Source organism: Anolis carolinensis, unplaced genomic scaffold (assembly GCF_035594765.1).
Source record: "Anolis carolinensis isolate JA03-04 unplaced genomic scaffold, rAnoCar3.1.pri scaffold_8, whole genome shotgun sequence".
NCBI lineage: Eukaryota > Metazoa > Chordata > Lepidosauria > Squamata > Dactyloidae > Anolis > Anolis carolinensis.
In genome coordinates this window covers 30,185,689-30,201,239 of record NW_026943819.1, presented here as the reverse complement: position 1 = coordinate 30,201,239, position 15,551 = coordinate 30,185,689, and the positions used below count along the sequence as shown (strand labels likewise).

Genomic DNA, 15,551 nt, shown 5'->3' with positions numbered 1-15,551 from the left:
TGGACTGGCTGGAGGGATGGAGCGGGATCCACAGCTGGGGATGCTGTGGGGCGTAGTCAAAGGTGCTTAAGCTCTGATGAGGATGATGATGTTGGGGCGCCTGGAATTGGGATGGCAGCTGACAGCGATGATGAGCTTGAACTGGGATAAAATGGGGTTTGGGACCAATGTCTAATTGCGTTGGGCAAGGTAATCTGGACGGACGCTTGGGCTCTTGCTGGGGAATTTCCTGAAGACGGGTGTGATTCGTTGCTGGATACGTAAGTTTACCAAGGACACTGGGCATCGACGGCGGGAGGAACTGTGCGGGGGTTTTCTCTGTGCAACTTGTGTTTAATCTCAATAGCTTGGACCTCCGTCGTCTTTTTGACGGGCAATACCTACTCACACTGGATTGACGCTGGACTGACTGACTTCGATTCCGGATTATCCCTTCTGCTGGCTATCGGTGAGACCTTTGGATTCCTTGACGACTACGCTTGGCTATTGACCTCTGGACCGGATTGGGACCCTGCTGACTGCCGTTACCCTAAAACTGAATCCTGACTACGATCACGCTTTCGTTCGCTGCAGGAAGGAATAAACAAGCCTGGTTTATTCTCCTGCTGTTCCTGAGTAGCAGAGAGGAATCTGCCACCAGTCTTTTGTTTACATTCTAACTCCTGTTGATCCTCTTTTGTTTGCATTGTTTGCCAAGCTGAAGTAAGCTCTTTGATTTAATCCGGATTATACTGCTGTTTAACCCGGTTTATCCCTTTGAACTGTTTAAGCTCGAACTGAGCTGCTTTTTGTTATTTAGCACACTGAAGTCAAGTGTTTGCCCTGTTCTTTGTTTCCTACGGGCGTTTTTAGTTCTGTAACCTCAATAAACTGAGTTTTGTTTACTTGCTGGCGTTCTGTCTCTGACAGAGAATTTCCATGAATATGGAGACCACCTTTGGAAAACCGAAAAGCATGACCATGTTAGAAGTCAACCCTTTGAACAAGTGATATTCACAAGTATTTACATAATGGCACACAGGGAACTCAACTGTTAGACTGAAGAACCATGTCTTTGAACTGCCAAGGATAAAGATATGCCACTACAAAAATATATCTGGATAGCAGAAGGTTGTTGTTTCTTTGCAGTTGCAGTTGCCCAAAAGATATACAATCCCTTGAAACCTCTTCGTTTAAAATACACACTCAGAGATAAAAAAAAGTCTTCTTTGAAAAATAACATCTCTTGTTTACTCACAAACATCTTGAATTAATTCACCATACAGGCACATTTCGTATTATAGTTCAGTTACAGATAGGATGTAGCTTCTCTCTATGTTGAGTACACAGAGTATCATTCTTAATTAGTAGTCCATGGTCTTTAGGTATAATTTGTTAGAGTAATACGCACTGAAGTCCATAAGCATACATATATCCACCTCCACTGAGATGTAAAGCGAACTTATTCCATTGAAGTCCAAACAGCAAAACGAATCCACCTCCACTGAGGTCTGATGCAAAAGCAAATACAAAACGGAGTCCTGAGTCTGAACATGCTCAGTACCATCACATGTCTATAGTCCCTCCTACACCAAAGAGATGCAGCCACACTGGCAAATAACATACACATAGAATACAGATTAGCAGATCTATACATTAACAAATAAATAGTGGGAGAGTTGGGAGGTTGCTATTTCCAACAGAAACATTATCAAAAACAGAGTTAAAAACAGGTATCGAGTAGGATAGATAACACAGCTTTAAACATTTATGTGTTTAGATGACAATGGTAAATACTCCAATAAATATTAAGACCTTCTAAGACTGAGGAATGCCCGTCAGGCTCAAGAAAGAGCAGCCAGGGGCTCGGAAGGCGGGCCCTCCTCGTACCTGATTGGCTGATGAAGAAGCAGACGTCGTCACGGAAGACAGGCGTGTTGCGGTCCAGGAAGTCGCTGGCCAGCTCCACCATCACGGGAAGCTCCGTCAGCTCCTCCAGCACCTGCCGGGTCTGGAACGGAAGGAACACATCACGGGATGAGCACCTCCGAGCAGGACCCAGAACCACAGCCATGTGTATACATCTCTCACTCTCTCTTTATATATATATACTAGCCGTGCCCGGCCACGCGTTGCTGTGGCGAAGTCTGGTGGTCTGGGAAATAAAGTATGGAGGAATTGGTGGTAGTTAAGGTCAAGGGTTATATAGTTGAGTCTACACTGCCATATAATCCAGTTCAAATAAGATAATCTGTATTTTATAGGCAGTGTGGAAGAGGCCTAAGTGAGGCCTAACTCTGCCTGTCCCCTGGGCTGAGTGGGTTGCTAGGAGACCAAGTGGGCGGAGCTTAGCCTTCTAACTGGCAGCAATTGGATAAAAGCAATTATTCCTCTCTCTCTAATTAGGACTTTATTTTTCTTTTCTTTTTGTTGTATCAACCTAGAGGCGTGGATGATGGGTTGTGTTGACAAATTTCGAGGTTGGGGGGCCTGTAGTTTTGTGGGTCGCCGTGATGCCATCACTCTTTTATATATATAGACTAGCTGTGCCCGGCCACGCGTTGCTGTGGCGAAGTCTGGTGGTCTGGGAAATAAAGTATTGAGGAATTGGTGGTAGTTAAGGTGGACATAAAGTCCATTATAAATGGGTAATATAGCTGTGTGGAAGGGCCTTGAGTCTACACTGCCGTATAATCCAGTTCAAATCAGATAATCTGCATTCTATAGGCAGTGTGGAAGAGGCCTAAGTGAGGCCTAACTCTGCCTGTCCCCTGGGCTGAGTGGGTTGCTAGGAGACCAAGTGGGCGGAGCTTAGCCTTTGAACTGGAAGCAATTGCCTAAAAACAATTATTCCCCTCCCTCTAATTAGGATATTTTTCTTTTCTTCTTGTTCCATGAACGTAGAGGCATGGATGAGGGGTTGTGCTTCACCATTTTATTTCCCTGTTTCCCCTTATTCCTATGTCTCTCTCTCCCGAGTTTTTAATTAAGTGTTCATGTGGCCTGCCCTGGTTTTCATTGTTTTCTCCGATTTGTGTTGTAATATATATACGATGATTTTGCACTGTTATATTGTGTTATGATTTGCTGTTTATTTTGTTATATTGTATGGTGTCTGGGCATGGCCCCATGTCAGCCGCCCCGAGTCCCCATAGGGGAGATGGTGGCGGGGTATAAATAAAGTTTTATTATTATTATTATTATTATTATTATTATTATTATTATTATTATTGTGCTGCCAAGTTTAATGTTTCTGGGATGTGTAGTTTTGTTGTTTTGTCCTAGGCCGAAATCTCATGACCCTTTTATATATATAGACTAGCTTGGAGACCCGGCATTGCCTGGGTTATTAGAAGAAGGCATTGTTTGTTTTGGGATGTTAGTAATATCACTGAAGTGTGGTCCAGATCCGTCATCAGCTAGGTTCAGGGCTCTCTGGATAAGGGTGAACTACAACTCCCAGATCTGAGATCAACCGCTCCCAAACCAAGCCTGTATGCATAGTTGGCCATGTTGGGTCTGTGTGCCAAATTTGGTCCAGATCCGTGGTCGGTTGGGTTCAGGGCTCTCTGGATGAGATTGAACTCCCAAAATCCACGTCCATCCCACAAACCCCAGCAGCATCTTCAGTTGATCAAGGGGCTTCTCTGTGCCAAGTTTGATCCCAATCCATTGTTGGCAGGAGTCACAGTATCAGTGAAGGTACTGCAAGTCCCATTATCCATAGCAAGGTTGGTCCAGATCCATAGCTGGTTGTGTTAAGAGTGCTCTCTGGATGTCGGTCAAGTACAACTCTTGTAAATCATGGCGAAATCTCCCCAAAACTCTTGTTCAGTTGCTGATCAATTCTTCTGTTAACTGAGAGCCATAGGAAAGGGTTAAGGGAGAGGCAGTGGGCGGGCTCATGCAAATTAAGGAACCTTGGGATGTCCATTCTGGAGGAAAAACAGAACATCTATGGCAGTGATTCCCAAAGTGGGCACTACCGCCCCCTGGTGGGAGCTGCAGTGATCCAGGGGGGCGGTGATGGCACCTATTAGGAGATGGGGCGGGGCCAGGGGAGGGGCGGGGCCTCTTCCCAAGTGCCGGAGACAGGGCTGAGCCCCTGAGGCGCCTGTTAGGACACACAGGAGGCGGAGCTAGAGGAGTGGGCGGGGCCTCCTTCCAAGAGCCTGAGACAGGGCTGAGCATCTATACCTCTCCTGAGGCGCCAGCTAGGACACAGAGGGCGGAGCTAGGGGTGGGGGCGGGGCCTCCTTCCAAGAGCCTGAGACAGGGCTGAGCCTCTATATTCATCCCTGTCAGGCACTTGGGAAGAGGCCCCGCCCCCTCCTCTAGCCCCGCCCCCTGTGTCCTGGCAGGCGCCGCAGGACAGAGGTAGGAGCTCAGCCCTGACTCAGAGCTCGTAACTCCGCCCACCCCAGTCCTTCTTTCTTTGCTCAAAATGCGAGCCAATGCCGGCACTCACGGCGACTCCCGCGTGGTAACTCGTCCCGCAAGCGATCAGGATGAGACGCCGGCACCTCTGGATCTCCTTGATGTGATCTTTCAGGCCTCCGAGGTTCACTGTCCGGGAAAGAAATGCAAATTGAATGGTTGCAAAAGAGAAAACAACTCAAAAGGAGAAACATACGGACGAGCTGATCTTTTTGCCCCAGGTTTACACTGTTGATTGAGAGGAAAGAGGATGCAATGCTAATAAGCCTCAAAGGAGAAAGGACTCGGGAAATAGGACTCGACAACAGGATCCCAGCTTTGAACTGGATTATATGAATCCACACTGCTATATAATCCAGTTCAAAGCAGACAATCTGGGCTAGATTTAACTATATTTTATATTATATATTACATTACTAATAATATTACAACATACTGATATAGTACAATATAGTAATTTATTGCCAGTATTGTGCTGTGCTAATACAGTAGAGTCTCACTTATCCAACATTCTGGATTATCCAACGCATTTTTGTAGTCAATGTTTTCAATAAATCGTCATATTTTGGTGCTAAATTCATAAATACAGTAATTACTACATAGCATTACTGCGTATTGAACTACTTTTTATGTCCAATTTGTTGTAAAGCATGCTGTTTTGGTGCTTAATTTGTAAAATCATAACCTAATTTGGTGTTTGATAGGCTTTTCCTTAATCCCTCCTTATTATCCAACATATTCGCTTATCCAACATTCTGCCAGCCCGTTTATGTTGGATAAGTGAGACTCTACTGTAAACAGAATTTTTAAAAATTCAGTTAAAATCCATTAAAACATATTCAAAGTTAAAACAACTCTCTCTCTCATTCTCTCTCTCTCTCTCTCTCTCTATATATATATATACACACACTGTATATATATATTTATTCCAGGTTCTGAATGCAGATTATCTGCTTTGAACTGGATTATATGAGTCCACACTGCCATATAATCCAGTTCAAAGCAGACAATCTGGGCTAGATTTAATTATATTTTATATTATATATTATATTACTAATAATGTTACAACATATTGATATAGTACAATATGGTAATTTATTGCCAGTATTGTGCTATGCTAATAATATAATATTGTATGTACATTTAATGTATAAGTCGCTCTGAGTCCCCTTTGGGGTGAGAAGGGCGGGATATAAAGGTAGCAAATAAATAAACAAACAAATAAATAGAGACAACCCTATTTATGGGCATCTAATGGTCTAATGCAGGGGTCCTCAAACTTTTGAAGCAGAGGGCCGATCCACAATCCTTCAGACTGTTGTGGGGCCAAATTATCATTTGAAAAAAAAAATACAAATTCCTATGCATACTGCACATGTCTTATTTGTAGTGAAACAACAACAACAACAATGAAAGAACAATATAATATTTAAAAATGAAAACAATTTTAACCAACATAAACCTATCAGGATTTCAATGGAAAGTGTGGGCCTGCTACTGGCCAATGAAATAGTCAAGTTAATTAGGATTGTTGTTGTTGTTGTTGTTGTTGTGTGCCTTCAAGTCATTTCAGACTTTGGGTGAGCCTAAGCCTAAAATTAATTATTTATTTACTACATTTATTTACTACATTTATATCCCACCCTTCTCACCCCGAAGGGGACTCAGAGCAGCTATATGTACATACAATATATTATATTATTAGCATAGCACAATATTAGCATTATATAATTCTATATTGAACTATGCCACTATACTATTATCTGTTATGTAATATATAGCATATAATTAATATTATTATATGGTATTACTATTAGTATTATATTGTATAACATAAGATTATTATCAATATTATATGTATATACAATATATTATTAAAACTAATACAAAAATATTATATTATAAAACTGAGGGCAGGGGCCAGGTAAATGACCTTGGAGGGCCGCATCCGGCCCCCGGGCCTTAGTTTGGGGACCCCTGGTCTAATGGATATAAATGTGATGAATAAATAATAAATAAATTTACCTGTGCAGTCGTCGAAGTTGACTCTCCCTCTCATGGTGTTTACGACCGATTCGGGCTGTTCGAAAATCTCCTTTTGCATGAAGGAGCTGAAGTTACCTTGAGATATAAAAATAAAAGGTATTTTACTGGACAATCTTATACACATTGGATAGAACCGGGAGAGCGTGTTGAGTGGATTGAATGAAATTATACATTTCATATATACATAATAATAATAATAATGTACAGTAGAGTCTCACTTATCCAACGTTCTGGATTATCCAACACATTTTTGTAGTCAATGTTTTCAATATATCGTGATATTTTGGTGCTAAATACGTAAATACAGTAATTACAACATAACATGACTGCCTATTGAACTACTTTTTCTGCCAAATTTGTTGTCTAACATGATGTTTTGGTGCTTAATTTGTAAAATCATAACCAAATTTGATGCTTAATAGGCTTTTCCTTAATCTATCCTTATTATCCAAGATATTCGCTTATCCAACGTTTTGCCGGCCCGTTTATGTTGGATAAGTGAGACTCTATTGTATATACTCGAGTATAAGCTGACCCGAATATAAGCCAAGGCACCTAATTTTACCACCAAAAAAACTGTGAAAACATTGACTCCAGTATAAGCCGAGGGTGGGAAATTTCAGAAATAAAAATAGATGCCAATACAATGACATTAATTGTAGCACCTTAACTTCCTTCTTGTTTACAAGTTCCACTCAGTGCACTTTTTTTTATTGCTGTGTTTTTCATGTGTTTTATAATGACTGTGATTTTTTAATGCCTTTTAAATTTATTTGTGTGTTTTTGTATTTGATATTACTGTATGCTGGTTTTATATCTGTAAGCCGCCCCGAGTCCCTCTGGGGAGATGGTGGCGGGGTACAAAAATAAAATTATTATTATATTATAAATAAATAATAGTTCCCCTACTTTTAATGTACAGTAGAGTCTCACTTATCCAACATAAACAGGCCGGCAAAATGTTGGATAAGCGAATATGTTGGATAATAAGGAGGCATTAAGGAAAAGCCTATTAAACATCAAATTAGGTTATGATTTTACAAATGAAACAATAAAACATCATGTTAGACAACAAATTTGGCAGAAAAAGTAGTTCAATAGGCAGTAATGCTATGTAGTAATTACTGTATTTATGAATTTAGCACCAAAATATCATGATATATTGAGAACATTGACTACAAAAATGCGTTGGATAATCCAGAACGTTGGATAAGTGAGCGCTGGATAAGTGAGACTCTACTGTATATTCAAAATCAAAAATTAAAATTAAGAAAGAAAGGGAAACCAACCCTTCATGATTTGCTGGAGTTCCATCCGGAGGGTCTGGACGGCGCGCCCCGGGTGGTCCCCGGCCGTGCGCTTGATGCGGTGGATGGACAGCCGCCCCTCCACCACGGCCGCCACGTCGTCGTCCTCCAGGAAAATGACCCGGTTGGTGTGCTCAATGACCGCGCTGCAAGGGGGCAAAGAGAGGGTCACAGACCCCGTCCCCACCGCTTTGAAAACCTTTTAACCCCTGGAAGAGATCACGCAGAGGCCCGGGGGGCGGCGACATCGGTATGCGGGTGACACCCAAATGCGCGGCGCCCGGAAGGTCTCTTCAGCACAGAGGGTCCCAAGCTTATTTGGCCTGCCGGCCCCTTTCCATGTTTCCTTCATGGAAAGGGGGCGTGGCTTAGAGGGTGGGCGTGGCTCCTGCTCAAGAGGGTGGGGCTGAGCCTCTCCCCTAGTCCAAATGCAGGGCTGGGAGGGGAGGTAGGCGGGGCCACAAATGGGCGGCCAGGACTGGGATGGGCGGAGTTACAACCTCTGAGTCAGGGCTGAGCTTCTATTCCAGGACACAGGGGGTGGAGCTAGAGGAGGGGGCGGGGAGGTATAGAGGCTCAGCCCTGTCTCGGGCTCTTGGAAGGAGGCCCCGCCCCCACCCCTAGCCCCGCCCTTTAGTCCTAAAAGGCAGGAGAAATATAGAGGCTCAGCCCTGTCTCGGGCTCTTGGAAGGAGGCCCCGCCCCCACCCCTAGCCCCGCCCTTTAGTCCTAAAAGGCAGGAGAAATATAGAGGCTCAGCCCTGTCTCGGGCTCTTGGGAGGAGGCCCCGCCCCCACCTCTAGCTCCGCCCTTTAGTCCTAAAAGGCCTCTCAGGAGAAATATAGAGGCTCAGCCCTGTCTCGGGCTCTTTGGAAGAGGCCCCGCCCCCTTCCCTAGCCCCGCCCTTTAGTCCTAAAAGGCCTCTCAGGAGAAATATAGAGGCTCAGCCCTGTCTCGGGCTCTTTGGAAGAGGCCCCGCCCCCTTCCCTAGCCCCGCCCTTTAGTCCTAAAAGGCGTCTGAGGAGAAGTATAGAGGCTCAGCCCTGTCTCGGGATCTTTGAAGGAGGCCCCGCCCCCTTCCCTAGCCCCGCCCTTTAGTCCTAAAAGGCCTCTCAGGAGAAATATAGAGGCTCAGCCCTGTCTCAGGCTCTTGGGAAGAGGCCCCGCCCCTTCCCTAGCTCCGCCTCCTGTGTCCCAACAAGCACCTCATGAGAGATATAGATGCTCAGCCCTGTCTCCAGCACTTGAGAAGAAGCCCCGCCCCTCCCCTGGCCCCGCCCGTAATAGGTGCCATCACCGCCATCAGGGGGCGGTAGTGCCCACTTTAGGAATCACTGATCTTAATTAAAAAGTGGTTTGAAAAGACCACGTTTCCCGATCCTGCCAGAGATGCCACGGACCTGGCGTCGGAGGCGAAGTAATACTCGACGGCCTTCTCCTCGACGGGGAAGAGGCAGGTGGTGCTGTCCACGCGGGCGAGGCCGCAGCCGCCCTTCTTGTCCTTCCCTGCGGAAGAGAGAGGACACGGCGCATTGTCGGGAGCACATCAAGGCAGGCCCAGCGCGGCCAAAGACCCCAAACCACAGGAACAACAGGAACCTTACTTCCCAAAACATCCCTGGATTGACCTCGCCATTCTTTGCATAGACATTCCCATGGATTGGGCCTCATTAGCATTAGAGACAATGACACTAGGTATGCAACATGATTTCTGTTCCTGGGTGATCAATGTCATTTCCTAATTGGTTCTATCATAAAAACATTGGGAAAGTCCATTAAACTGCACAAACTTTGCCTGCAGGACGGACATCCTGCTACAGCACATGATTTTACACTATATTATTATATTGTAATTATCTTTATTGCTATATTATAATGGTATTATATTATCAATTTTTATCACTGTATATACTCAAGTATAAGCCGACCCAAATATAAGCCGAGGCATCTAATTTTACCACAAAAAAACTGGGAAATCATTGACTCAAGTATAAGCCGAGGGTGGGAAATTTCAGAAATGAAAATAGGTAACAATAAAATTACATTAATTGAGGCATTGGTAGTTTAAATAATGTATATACCGTATATACTCAAGTATAAGCCGGCCCGAATATAAGCTGAGGCACCTAATTTTACCACAAAAAAACTGGGAAATCATTGACTCAAGTATAAACCGAGGGTGGGAAATTTCAGAAATAAAAATAGATGCCAATAAAATTACGTTAATTGAGGCATCGGTAGGTTAAATGTTTTTGAATATTTATATCAAGTTCTAATTTAAGATAAGATTGTCCAACTCTGATTAAATCATTATTCTCATCTTCTTCAATGTCAATGTGCTAACGTATCCTTTTAATAATAATAGAGTCAAATAATACATGTAATAATAATAATAAATATTAATATTAATAATACAGGAAAATAATACATGTAGTAATAAATAGAGTAAAATAATACATGTAATAATAATAATAAATACAGGAAAATAATACGAGTAATAATAAATGGAGTAGAATAATAAATGTAATAATAATAATAAGATCAGAGTGAAATAATAAATGTATTATTAATAATAATAATAAAAATAGAGTAAAATAAATGTAATAGTAGCAGCAATAATGAAATACAATAATAAATGTAATAATAATATACAATAATAAATTTAATAATAATAGAGTAAAATAATAAATGTAATAATAATAAATACAGGAAAATAATACATGTAATAATAAATAGAGTAGAATAATAAATGTATTAATAGTGAGATCAGAGTGAAATAATAAATGTATTAATAATATTAATAAAAATAGAGTAAAATAAATATAATAGTAGCAACAATAATAGAGAAAAATAATAAATGTAATAATAGAGAAAAATAATAAATGTAATAAGAATAAAGTAATAAATGTAGTAATAATAGAGTAAAATAATAAATGTAATAATACCAATAATAATAGAGAAAAATAATCAATGTAACATATATTCTCGAGTATAAGCTGACCCAAATATAAGCCAACTAGGATCCTCACCTGAATATAAGCCAAGGGGGGCTTTTTTAGGTCCTAAAAAAAGGGCTGAAAAACTAGGCTTATACTCGAGTATATACAGTAATACTAGAACAAAATGTGTAATATCAGGACGACCCTCAATTTTTTCTTACATAGTGTTATCCAACTAATTATCAGGAAACTCTATTGAGACTATGAACGGATTGGATTGTCCTGAGGACAAATTTTTTGGAACAGTGAGCATTAGATCGATTTCATGTTGATACTGACTTCCAAATAATAATAATAATAATAATAATAATAATAATAATAATAATAATAAATCTTCCCCGGAGCCAAGAAGCCAGGCATCCTGTCCTTTGTAAATTGACACAAATCAGCGAAAGGCAGAGACACCAAGAAAGGACAGAGATAGGAAAAGAGAGTCAAATAATTTTAGTCAAATAATTCCTCCAAAGACTAAACTCTGGGAATTTGCTCTAACTCTTTGACGTTTTGCAAAGATATTTTTGTATTCTACACTGCAAATCCATAGAGAATTTCCAGCACATGGGTAATTTTATATATACTGTATATACTCGAGTATAAGCCTAGTTTTTCAGCCCTTTTTTTGGACTGAAAAAGCCCCTCTCGGCTTATACTTGAGTGAGGGTCCTGGTTGGCTTATATTTGGGTCAGCTTATACTCGAGAATATATGGTACATTTATTATTTTTCTCTATTTTTAGTGATATTATTATGTTTATTATTTTTTTCTATTATTATTGTTAGTATTACATTTATTTTACTCTATTTTTATTATTAATAATATATTTATTATTTCACTCTGATCTTATTATTATTGCATTTATTATTTTACTCTATTTATTACTAAATGTATTATTTTCCTGTATTTATTATTATTATTATTACATGTATTATTTTACTCTATTTATTATTGCATGTATTATTTTCCTGTATTATTATTATTAATAATATTAATATTTATTATTATTATTGCATGTATTATTTTACTCTATTATTATTAAAAGGATACATAAGCACATTTACTTTGAAGCAGATGAGAATAATGATTTGATCAGAGTTGGACAGTCTTATCTTTAATTTGAGCTTGATGTAAATATTCAAAAACATTTAACCTACTGATGCCTCAATTAATGTAATTTTTGGTATCTATTTTTATTTCTGAAATATCCCATCCTCAGCTTATACTTGAGTCAATGTTTTCCCAGGTTTTTTGTGGTAAAATTAGGTGCCTCGGCTTATATTCGGGTCGGCTTATACTCGAGTATATACGGCATATATATATATATATATATATATATATATATATATATATATATATAGACTCTGGGAATTTGCTCTAACTGTGATGTTTTGCAAATATATTTTTGTATTCCACACTGCAAATCCATAGAGAATTTTCAGCACATGGGTAATTTTATGTATATATTTTACTATTATTGTACACTTTTTATTATTTTATTTTATTATTTTACCTTATTTTTTAAACAAGCATTTGTTATGATTGGGAGTTTTTGGGGCACTGATATTTCTACTTTAGTATTCAGGTAATTTTATAATTTTTACTATTATTTACTACTCTTTTGCAATGTTTATTATTTCATTATTTTACCTTATTGCATTAAACAAGCATTTATTATTATTATTTCTACTTTTTTACTCTTCTACCATTTTATCAATTTAAGATGAGAACTATTTCTCGAACTTATCTTTTCCTGCTTTTTAAAAATAACTTCAACGCTTGTGAAGCATCTCTAGGAATGTGCCACATCCTCCAGTGTACATACACACATACACATACATACATACACACACATATATACATGTACATATACATCTAAATTCCCTTCTGCCTTGGGCATGCAAAGTCCCAGCCAAGCCGAAGTCCAAGCCCGAAGGCAACATGCATCGCGAGGCCCAAAAGGAAAGGAAGAAGCGACGTCTCGCAAAGTTTGTGCTGATTGCAATCGATTGTGTTTGGAGACGCCGCAAGGTAAAGAGTGTGTAAACCCTCGGGCACCTTTCTCCAGCTTTATGGATATTCCCTCAAAAGAAGGATCCATAGGTTGTGTGGCTGAAAAAAGGGGAACGGGAAAAGGAACTGTCGTAAGTCGTCAAAGGAAAAGGAACGTCAGCAACTTTGACAAATAAAAAGCACTGCGAGAAGGATCTGCAGGAGACTTATTTCAACAGTTTGTGCAATATTTGCAGTCTTAGGAGCATATGTTCCAGCACAAACCTTTCCCTGGAGCGGATCTCTCATATATTATTGTTTCTATAATGCCTGCTTAAATGCTAAGGTTGGTAGGGTTGATAGCCTGCCGAGCCAATAGGTCAAGCCTTCCTCTCAGATGTTCGTCATTCTGCTCTGGAATGTGGGAGTTGTCGGAAGAAGAGCTTTGCAGACAATCGGCAAAGAGAGAGGACATGCTTTGCCTTTGTTAGGGAAGCATGGGTCCTATGAGCGATGGATTTTGTAGTTGTAAATAATTTCACTTCACTTTATTTCTTAATTAGTCGCTCTCCACCAGAGTGCTCCGAGCGACTTACAATTTAAAATATCATTCCACAATACAAAAAACATTCAACATAAAAACATTCAACCTAAAAACATTCAACAGTGACTATTTGGCAAATTAGATCTGATTTACTTAAATGCACAACCAATATATAATTTGTATATAATAAAGCCTTAGAACCGCTGGGATCAGCTGAATTACGACTGTGGTGTCGTTTGTCGATGCTGCTTGTAGCCAATTGCTTAAGCGGTTTGATGGAAGATGGATTGGTGAGAGGCCTGACTCACCAATAAATCAGGGTGGTTCGGAGCTAATTAACCCCATGATATAGTCCCCTTGGGTGAGAAAGGTGGGGTAGAAATGTTGTAAATAAATAAATAAATAAATAAATAGGGTTGGGCTCGAATCCTGTTTCATCTGTTTTGTTCGTGGTCTTGTACTGTTTCATGCATTTGGATTGCACAGAACGGTACAACCCAAGGGGAACAAAAGAAACAGTGAAACAAAAGACAGAGGGGAACGGTAGCCGTTTAGTTGCCTGATTTTTGGCGCTTGGCTGTAGGCCCTGGCTTGCAGGGCCTTCAGCCAAGCGTCGGGTGCTCAATACTTGTAGGCCCTGCCTGTCAGGCCTATAAGCATCAAGCGCTCAATGTCTTGTAGGCCCGGCTCACAGGACCTACAGTAAGCGCCGAACGCTTGATTGTAGGTTCTGCAAGCCAGGCCTATGTGCCATCAAGCACTCAATTGCTTGTAGGCTTGGCTCACAGGACCTACAGTGAGCGCCGAACGTTCGAATGTAGGTTCTGCAAGCCAGGCCTATGTGCCATCGAGCACTCAATTGCTTGTAGGCCCGGCTCACAGGACCTACAGTGAGCGCCGAACGTTCGAATGTAGGTTCTGCAAGCCAGGCCTATGTGCCATCGAGCACTCAATTGCTTGTAGGCTTGGCTCACAGGACCTACAGTGAGCGCCGAACGTTCGAATGTAGGTTCTGCAAGCCAGGCCTATGTGCCATCGAGCACTCAATTGCTTGTAGGCTTGGCTCACAGGACCTACAGTGAGCGCCGAACGTTCGAATGTAGCTTCTGCAAGCCAGGCCTATGTGCCATCGAGCACTCAATTGCTTGTAGGCCCGGCTCACAGGACCTACAGTGAGCGCTGAACGTTCGAATGTAGGTTCTGCAAGCCAGGCCTATGTGCCATCGAGCACTCAATTGCTTGTAGGCTTGGCTCACAGGACCTACAGTGAGCGCCGAACGTTCGAATGTAGGTTCTGCAAGCCAGGCCTATGTGCCATCGAGCACTCAATTGCTTGTAGGCCCGGCTCACAGGACCTACAGTGAGCGCCGAACGCTCGATTGTAGGTTTCGCAAGCCAGGCCTATGTGCCATCGAGTGAGTGCGCTCGGCACTCAATAGGCAGTCCTAGGAGCCATTGAGCACCCAATGCTTGTAGGCCCTGGCTGCTGGTACTACCATCGAGCGCTCGACTGCAGGCCTTGCGAGGTGGGCTTACAAGCCAATGAGTGCTCGATGGCTCTTAGGCCCTGGCTGCCGGGCTTTCCATCAAGATCCCAAAAGGATTCATGACCCTTCCGATGTATAGGAAAGGGGAAAGATGTCCGCAGGTGTGGTGGTTTACCTGTTCTGTAAAGGATCGGGATGTGGTCGGTGGAGAGCTTGTGCTCGCTCCGGACGCCGATGAGCAAAGGGCTTCCCCTCCTGAAAACACAAAGGGACATCCTCAGGAATCGGGGATTATTTCCAAGTCAAAGCTAACATTTCCTAGGACTGTTTGGAACCAACTCGAAAAACAACAGAAGCCTTTTAATACATTCTAAATCTATAGTCATTTTAATCTGGAGAAAAATTAATACAGATTATTTTTTTAAAAGAAAAACAACAGAAGTCGGGACACATTCTGTACGACATCCGTTCACCTAAATCAACAGTTATTTTACTAGTCCTAAAACATTGATTTTGGTTATTGATTATAGGTTGGTTCTTGGTTATTGGCTGTTGGTTATCGGTTGTTGTTGAGTTTATGCTGCCATCCATGTTTTCAATTGGTCAATCTTTATTACGGTCCAAAGACCCAATTTGCTCAGCAGGGAAAGTGCAGATTCATAAACTGGTACGACCACTTAAAAACAGGATGCGTGCAATGCTAAATGCACATGAACAAGGGTAAAAACACTGCAAACATATACAAGTTTCTAATAGGAGATTTTGAT

General features: G+C 41.3%; 1 protein-coding gene across 3 annotated transcripts in view; it reads right to left on the bottom strand.

Moving 5' to 3' along the window:
- Positions 1-15,551, bottom strand: part of gfpt1 (glutamine--fructose-6-phosphate transaminase 1) — a 56,100-nt gene that overhangs the window by 19,365 nt on the left and 21,184 nt on the right. For all 3 annotated transcript variants that reach the window (XR_010000392.1, XR_010000393.1, XM_062960901.1), the window contains exons 8-13: positions 14,960-15,039; positions 9,169-9,274; positions 7,752-7,915; positions 6,442-6,537; positions 4,448-4,545; positions 1,870-1,990 (exon numbers count right to left, since the gene is read on the bottom strand). Coding sequence is in view for 1 of the 3 variants with exons in the window: in XM_062960901.1 (XP_062816971.1) it covers positions 1,870-1,990; positions 4,448-4,545; positions 6,442-6,537; positions 7,752-7,915; positions 9,169-9,274; positions 14,960-15,039 (665 nt within the window). In the remaining 2 variants the exon portion in view is untranslated. The remainder of the gene's footprint in view (positions 1-1,869; positions 1,991-4,447; positions 4,546-6,441; positions 6,538-7,751; positions 7,916-9,168; positions 9,275-14,959; positions 15,040-15,551) is intronic.